Source organism: Theobroma umbraticum, unplaced genomic scaffold, assembly GCF_002168275.2.
Source record: "Theobroma umbraticum cultivar Fairchild unplaced genomic scaffold, ASM216827v3 scaffold_30.0, whole genome shotgun sequence".
Lineage (NCBI taxonomy): Eukaryota > Viridiplantae > Streptophyta > Magnoliopsida > Malvales > Malvaceae > Theobroma > Theobroma umbraticum.
The window spans coordinates 9,239,780-9,247,591 of NW_018397254.1; the positions used below are offsets into that span (position 1 = coordinate 9,239,780).

The following is a 7,812-nucleotide window of genomic DNA, read 5'->3' on the forward strand; positions in this document are numbered from 1 at the left end:
GATTCATTTTCTCCTTCTTCTGGTCTAGGTGTCGTCAAAACATAAACAACTTTCTCTTAGTGATAATAGGAAATGCATCTTCTTCTGCCATCTTGGAAAGTTACTGCCATCACCCGATCTAATTTTACAAAGTCAGAAGCCAATTCTCTTAGTGTTCCGCTTGCAGCAGCCATTGTTGGAACGAGATTAAAACCTTAAGATTGTTAGAACACCAAACTGAAAAACTTAGAAATTGGCTTCAAGGAGTGTATCAATGCCACTATCCTTAAGGTTTTATTCGTCCCCACTTAAGTGTGCAAAGAGTTACCGGCGTATAAACCTCGAAGATACAATGAGCCCAATGATTGATGGCGTTTTGCACTGACGAAATACATCCACTGAGCACTCACCGGAGTATAACAAGATTATCAAACTTCTATAATACTTTTCTGCAGGAAAAATAGTATAGAAGAAAACTTGGAAAATGTTTGAAAAAGAAGATTGAGAGATATTGTTGTTTTTTCTTCTTTTCAATGGATAATGAGCGTAATCTTTTATAGGCATAGATGCCTGTTCTCAACAGACACTATTTGTGTCTGTTACAAAGAGTTGCTTCTGTTGATCTTTTCCCAACAGACGTGACTCTTTATAGTGTCTAGTGATTTAATTTTCAACAGACACAACCCTTCTTTTCGATATGAAATCATATTTATTTGAAAATATCCAACATATTTTTCAGTAAGGTACCTGTTACTGTATGCTTTATGTCTAAGAGGAAGCAAGAATCAGACAAAGCAGGAGTAAAGCAGGAGTGTTAATCTCATCTCTGTCGTAGCCACAGAGTTTGAAAGGAAAACGCATCTGATTCTTGCTCTTTATTCTTCAGCAGAATAAAGAAATGAATCAGTGGCCGAAAGGTTAAATAAATCAATCACTAAAGTTTCTATTGGATGATCACAAAAGCTATGGGTTCATATCTTGGTTTAGATTTTCAAATCCTTAAGGTTGTATATATGCTTCAGGAGCCTGCTCTAATTAATTTGTATAATCTCTCGATTGAATTAACGAATTTTGCTTTTACTGTTTCATGAATGTTACACATTCAATCCACCTTGGTCTGTCTTAATTCGTCCAAATACTTGGACGTCATTTGTTAATCGAACATTAAAAGTGAAGCAACTTGGGCTCAATTCACGAGGATTGGAATAAACCACGTAAAGTTATCCTTGTCTTTAAAAAATAAAAAGGGAAAAAGAAAGAGAGAAAGTCTCTAAATATCTAAGTTAAGTCAATCCATTAAAAAAGGTCATGAGTGTATGATGAGTAGGATGATTAGCTGAAAGTCTTGATATAATTTAAGCCAATCTTATTAATTATATCATGGGTATATAAAGTAGAAAGACTAGCTTTTTAATTAGTTTGGAGGCTAACCCATAATTCTAAAGGAAAAAATATTGTAGAAAACTAACAGACTAAATAATTAAGCAGGGAAAGTGATCAGTATTTGAACATGAAACCTCCGGCTGCTATCTCAACCATATTTTGATGCCTAGGGAATTTACTTTTGGTAATTTCATTTACCATCAAGCTTCTAATAAATTTACTCCAAGCGGACATAATTTTCTCTTTTCTTGTTGTGTGATCTTATGCCTTATAATAAAGATAAATTGGACTCATGCATCTGAACAGTGAGAATTAATGGATTAAAATAAGACAAACAAAAATAGCAAAGGGTCGGGTTCAAACCATCTTAATGGCTTGGGCATCAGCCAATAAAATAGTTTGAACTCAGCCAATAGAATGAAGAATCATAAGAGATTATGATTAGATTACATATCTAAATTTTGGATTCTAAAGTTGTAAATATAGTATTTTTATATATATCCGCGCATAATAATAAGATAAAGTTAGAAGCAAGGAATGACGTAGAAGTGGCCCTTGGCGTTGTCTGGACCTTTTCTCTCTGTTTTGTTATGTTCCATTCAGACTTCAAATAATAAGTCACCTCCCGATCAGGCAGCTCACTTCTGCTTAGCCTCCAGGCTCGTAAATGCTGCAGAGGCCAGATGGAAATTAAAATCGTATGTCAGCGTTGCAGGCAAAAGTTTGCAGTGTCAACCAGCGCTGAGACAGTTGTTTGCCCACATTGCCGTAAGGTCAATCCAAATCGAACTTTACAGAAACGATCATCCACCGGAGACCATGGCAGGGTAAGTGCCCCGTTGGCACGTAACTGTATAAGGGAAACGCTGAAGAAAATACTGCGGGGCAGCACCCCAAAACCTGCTGCTGCTTCAGGGTCATCGTCATCAACCATTTCCTCTAAGCTTTGTGCTTTGGACTACACTGGCACACGGGCAAATAAACGTGCACTTCTTTGCGGTGTGAGTTATAAGAAGTGGAAGTATAAGCTCAAGGGGACCATAAACGATGTGTTAAATATGAAAGATTTGTTGACTAAACACTATGAATACCGGGAGGAAAACATTCTAGTGCTCACAGGTATTTATCATCAGCCTTACTGGTGTTGTGTTTTAGCAGATCTAGGATAAGTATGAAACAGAGCAGGTGAAGAGAGTTTTTGTTAAAACAGTAGGCTACATATTTCTGATATGTATTGCCTTAGTTTATATACATAGCAAAACTTAACAAGTAAGCCTTGAACAGTAGTTAGGTACAAGAATACATACTAATCATCATATAAGTCATTCATTAGATGCATAGTTATCATGATTTCACAGAAGGCTAGTTATCTTAATACAAAATAATCACATATGATCCTAAGGTTAATAGCTCGAACTGATGTGATTTTCAATACAAGTCTAATTTCAACAACAGGTTTTAGCTAGTTGTGTACTTTAACTTGCATTAATGGTCACAGATAAAGCTGCCTTTTAACAAATTTTATCGTACAGCTGTATGATTTTTCCCTTTAACATTTAGCGAATGGATTGATTTTTGAGCTCACCCAATGAAGAAGCATTCATTTTATAGAAGATGAAAAAAAACTTCATAATTCCTTATTGTAGCTGAGATTGAAGTATATGTAATTATCCAATGGTTGATGTAATTCAATATATCCACACCATTAGCTGGGGAGACCCATATCAGAGTAAATTTGGGATGGAGAATGTAGAATATTTTAGAGAACATGGCGAATATAACTTGAAACATATCTTCTAGGATATATATGGATATCAAATAGTTTAGTATTATGTGAACATTTGATTCACTAATAGGTACTTGTATTCTCATGTTTTAAAACTTAAATTCACATTTCTTTACCATGTAAATTTCAACTCCGCCTATTAGGACGTCAGTAATTTATTCTTTTTGCTCAAGTTTGACAAAAAAATTTTAATGTTTTGAACATTTATGATAATAAGATCAATATATATATGTATACACACACACACACACATATTTGTATGCATGTATGTATGTTACAAGGCATTAGTTAAATTTTAGGGGCTTGTGATGGATTAATACTCTTCTAGGTGTTTAAGCCAATTCACACCAGTTCTTTCTCAAATTTTTAGTAACTTCAAAGTGAGATGATTAAAAATATATTAAAATTCGAATCAAATTTACTTTATAATGATAAAAAGGAATGGAGGTGCATGAGTGTCATTGTCTCATGCCATGTATATATATTTAACTGTTAGTATATATTGATGTACATCTGATTTGATTTATAGAAATGAAATGGATTGAGAATGGAATATGATTGTTTGACGCATAGAATAGAGTAGTGAAAGGAATTTGGATAGCTATTTTCTTAGTTTGGTTTCTAGCATGTAATATATATATATATATATATATATATATAATAGCAACAGTATTAAAATCTTGTTGAACTATATATGATGTTGTTTTGAGGGCATGGACCAACTCGGAGTAGCTTATTTTCATTGGAAATACATCCAGGGAATGAAATTTAAGTATTCAACTTATTCAAAGGGGGAAAAGATTGTCATTCTAGTGAGCAAAGAGCTTGTCCTGTCACCTATGGAAACGTTACAAGCAATTTCTCATACTATCAACGAAGCCGAATTCATCCCGTTAACTTTTTAAAAGCAATGGATAAGTCATTACTTAATTTGAATAATTAACAGTGCTCCATGTCTATTCACCAAACTGCAGAGGAGCAGACAGATGCCCGACTTATACCAACAAAGGCAAACATCGAGCATTGCTTGAAATGGCTGGTGAAAGACTGCCGGTCAGGAGATTCGCTGGTGTTCTACTACTCGGGACATGGCTTACGCCAACCCGATTTCAATAATGATGAGCGTGATGGGTTCGACGAAACCATCTGCCCGGTGGATTTTCTGAGAGAAGGCATGATCCTCGATAATGACATCTATGCCACCATTGTTAAGCCGCTGACAGAGGGTGTCACGCTTCATGCCATTGTTGATGCTTGCCATAGTGGAACTATTCTGGATCTAGAGCACGTCTATGATAGAGAAAAGTGAGTTTCCACATACTTATAAATGTCCTAAAACTGATTGCTGTTATGCTAGTAATTGTACATAATCAGATTCGAGATTCTTGTTCCGGGTGGTTAATGACAGGGGAAAGTGGATAGATAACAGTCCTCCGTCAGGTGTGAGAAAACAGACAAGTGGTGGAAAAGCGTATTGTATCAGCGCTTGCGAAGATGACCAGGTTGCCGCTGACACATCTGTAAGACATTCCTAATTACTTTTATCATGATTCTTTCTTCCTATTTGATTTTAGACTACAATTTCTAAAAATAATTTGTTTTTTTTTTAAAGCAAACAATTCCCGGTAATAGTTCGTCAACTACTTGTGCAGGCTTTTAGTTCCAAGTCAATGAATGGTGCAATGACATTCATTTTAGTAGGAGTTGTCACAGAAAACTTAGGGATAACATACGGTGAATTACTTGACAAGATGCATGAGCGAATTGAGGAAGCTAACAAACAAGGATGCCTGGGTGATTCAAGAATATTGAGTAGAATTTTTGGCCCCAATCTCACACAGGTAATCTCTCTCTCTCTCTCTTTTTGAAGATTAAAGTCATTTTCATTAAAACTGAGTGAAATCCCCTATATATACAAAACGGAGGGGACCTAGCTAGGGAAACTTGGTCCAGGTGCCCTTCCTCTCTTAAACTTTAAATAAGTTACCTCATGCACTGTAGACAATGAATACAAAGGTTTACATTTGAGAATTTAACTCAATGATAAGTGCAAATATCGATTCGTTTGTTAAAAAAATTGATATTTCTTAAATCCCCAGATATAAAAAACCATTCATATGTGTGTACAAATATTGATATAAAAATTAATGAAAATTATTATATATAGGATTATTAATTTATTATACTATATATATTTATGTTTGTATAATTATAGTTATTTCATTCCTATACAAGAGAGAACATTATGATTATTTGAATCTAAATAATATCCTTATCCCCGTACCACACTTTACCTGTACCAAAAGTATTGCTATGTTATAGTTAACTAAAAAAATTATCCTAACCTTAAGTATTGCTATATTATAGAGCAAAATTATACACATAAAAAGTTACAAAAAGTTGTACTCTCTTTTCTTATTCATGTAAAAGTTTCTTAACATGTATTACTGTGGCACTGGGTTTTTTGCTGAATGTATGCAGAAGCCTCTACTTTCAGCTTCTGAAGAGTTTGACATTTACCAGAGGCCATTTAAACTATAACTGTACACAGTGGATCCTATTAAAGCAACAGTAAGTGTTATGGACTTTTCCAGGAGGGGTTTGGGAGCAGAAGCTTTCTATTCATTGTTGATCTTCAAGAAGTACTCTGATCATCAACTCATGGTTCAAGGAAACCTTGGCTCAGAGTACACTCCTATTGGTTCCCTGGCACGAGAACTGAAATAAAATTTCTGATGACTAGAGTTTTTATTGTTCAAAGAATAGTTACCAGGAAAGAAACAGTTTAGAAGATACCTATTCATCATCAATAAAAGAGATGAAATACGAGAGGAAAATGAAAAGAAATACTGAAGAGGACCGCTGCTATACCAAATGGTTTTCATTTGTCTTTGTTTGGGTGGTGCCAAGATCTTGCCTTGTACAATTTAGATGTAAGGAAAAATTCAAAAGGGCGAATTATATTTTGTATCTAACGCTTGAAAATTTGTAACATTTGAGTAAAATTGTCTCTGATCCTTGCAAAAATGTCCGTGTAAAGTGTCGGATTTGTGATAAAAGAAGCTCATTTTGTCAACCAACCTGCTCTGACTCTGTATCTCTCCAATATGACAACAATCACGATTTTCTCATCATAATTGTCCTTGAAAAAAAGAATAGAAAACCCCGTAAAATCTTTCATAAATTCTATTCTGGTAATTTGGAGTATAATTTCTCTACTCCAAATCCCATTTCTCTATTAATCATGCAGACTTATGACTTTGGACATGTTACTTAACCATTTAAAAAACTACTCCCAGGAGGGGGAAGGAGCGGGGGAGGGCTAGGTGGAAGTAGTTGGGATAATCTCATGATGCCCTTTGATGGAGTTGGGTTGGCTGCCTTAAGGAAGGCAGGGGATGTGAGGATTTGATTAAAGAGGGGGACGGGTTGGTTTGTAGGTGTGAGTTGATGGAATTAGAGTGATGATCCGAAAGATCTGATGTTGGTGCTCACTTAGCTTTTGTATTTTAGATGTTTCCATACTGGGTGATGGATGCCATGGAAGTCTCTGGTCAATTAGGTGAGAGACTGGAAATGGCATCCTCATATGGAAAAGAAATAAAAGCACTTTTCAAAAAAGAAAGAGTGATGGTCCAAAAGATCTGATGGTGTGGCGCTGGCCGTGGTTATTTCATTTCAGGTGCTACAGCTCTGTCATTTTCTGTGTGATCTATGCTTTCCACGAGGGACAAAGGGTTCAAAAAGTGAATGGGGGTTGATCTGAAGGATGGTGGGACTTAAAGCGAATTAAGAGACAGGTTTGATTGATGCTGCCAGGCAGGTTCCCAGTTATGAAACTTGCACTACGCCTCCTTTGTGAGTTCAGGCTGCTAGTCTTTTGGTTCTGGCGTATTTTTTTTTTCATGGGGGCTCGGTTTCTCACGTAATTGATGTGTATGTGGCGGGGTTGGTTTTGAAGTGTATGGGGACGATGGGTGTGTTGCTCTTCAAGGTTTGGTGGGTAGGCCTTTCTGATACCCTTGAACTTGAAGATTTTTTGAAGAAAGCCTACCATCCCCATGTGTGCGGACCAGAACCGACTGGACCGTGTGGGCTATGTGCGTAATGTTAGTTTTTTGTCTGCGTATTAGTCTTGACAAGCATGAGGAGTGCAGGGGTGGCTGGTGGACCAAGCAGAGAGGACTGTCGAAAGAGTGAGGTTGACTCAATGATGTGATTATGTTTTTGCGTTGGTTGTATTTGCTGAGAGGAACTGTGTTTGTTATTGTTTACCCGCCCAGTTTTTTGCTTAGGGGTAGGTCGCTGCGATTTTTTGTTTGATGTAGCATTGGTTGAGTTTGACGATTGCCGCCAATACCTTTCTAAGCGGGGAATAGCTTTTGTAGTTGTACAGATCCTTTTTTGCCCAAACCAGATGTTATGCCGTAAGAAGGCCTGGGCCAAAATAGAAAACAAAGGCGGGTGTGCTCAGATAACGGGATTTGCTGAATGCATTCGCCTGCCACTACCTATATGCCGAGTTCTTCGTTCTCTGGTGTAATTGCTCCTGCAAGTTGCGTTAGTGGAACAGTTGCTGTGTATTCTTTTCTGATCATGTTTTTGGGATTGAACCCGTGTGACAAAATAGATGCAGCTTTTCTCAAGGTTTTGTTCAATTTTGT

General features: G+C 36.5%; 1 protein-coding gene across 1 annotated transcript; it reads left to right on the plus strand.

Moving 5' to 3' along the window:
• Positions 1-1,748: 1,748 nt before the first annotated feature.
• On the plus strand, positions 1,749-6,216 carry LOC110416413 (metacaspase-1-like). Its single transcript, XM_021428414.2, has 5 exons — positions 1,749-2,481; positions 4,123-4,453; positions 4,557-4,668; positions 4,801-4,989; positions 5,630-6,216. The coding sequence occupies exons 1-5, from the start codon at positions 2,046-2,048 to the stop codon at positions 5,687-5,689; spliced, it is 1,128 nt and encodes a 375-aa protein (XP_021284089.1). The 5' UTR covers positions 1,749-2,045; the 3' UTR covers positions 5,690-6,216.
• The last annotated feature ends 1,596 nt before the right edge of the window (positions 6,217-7,812 follow it).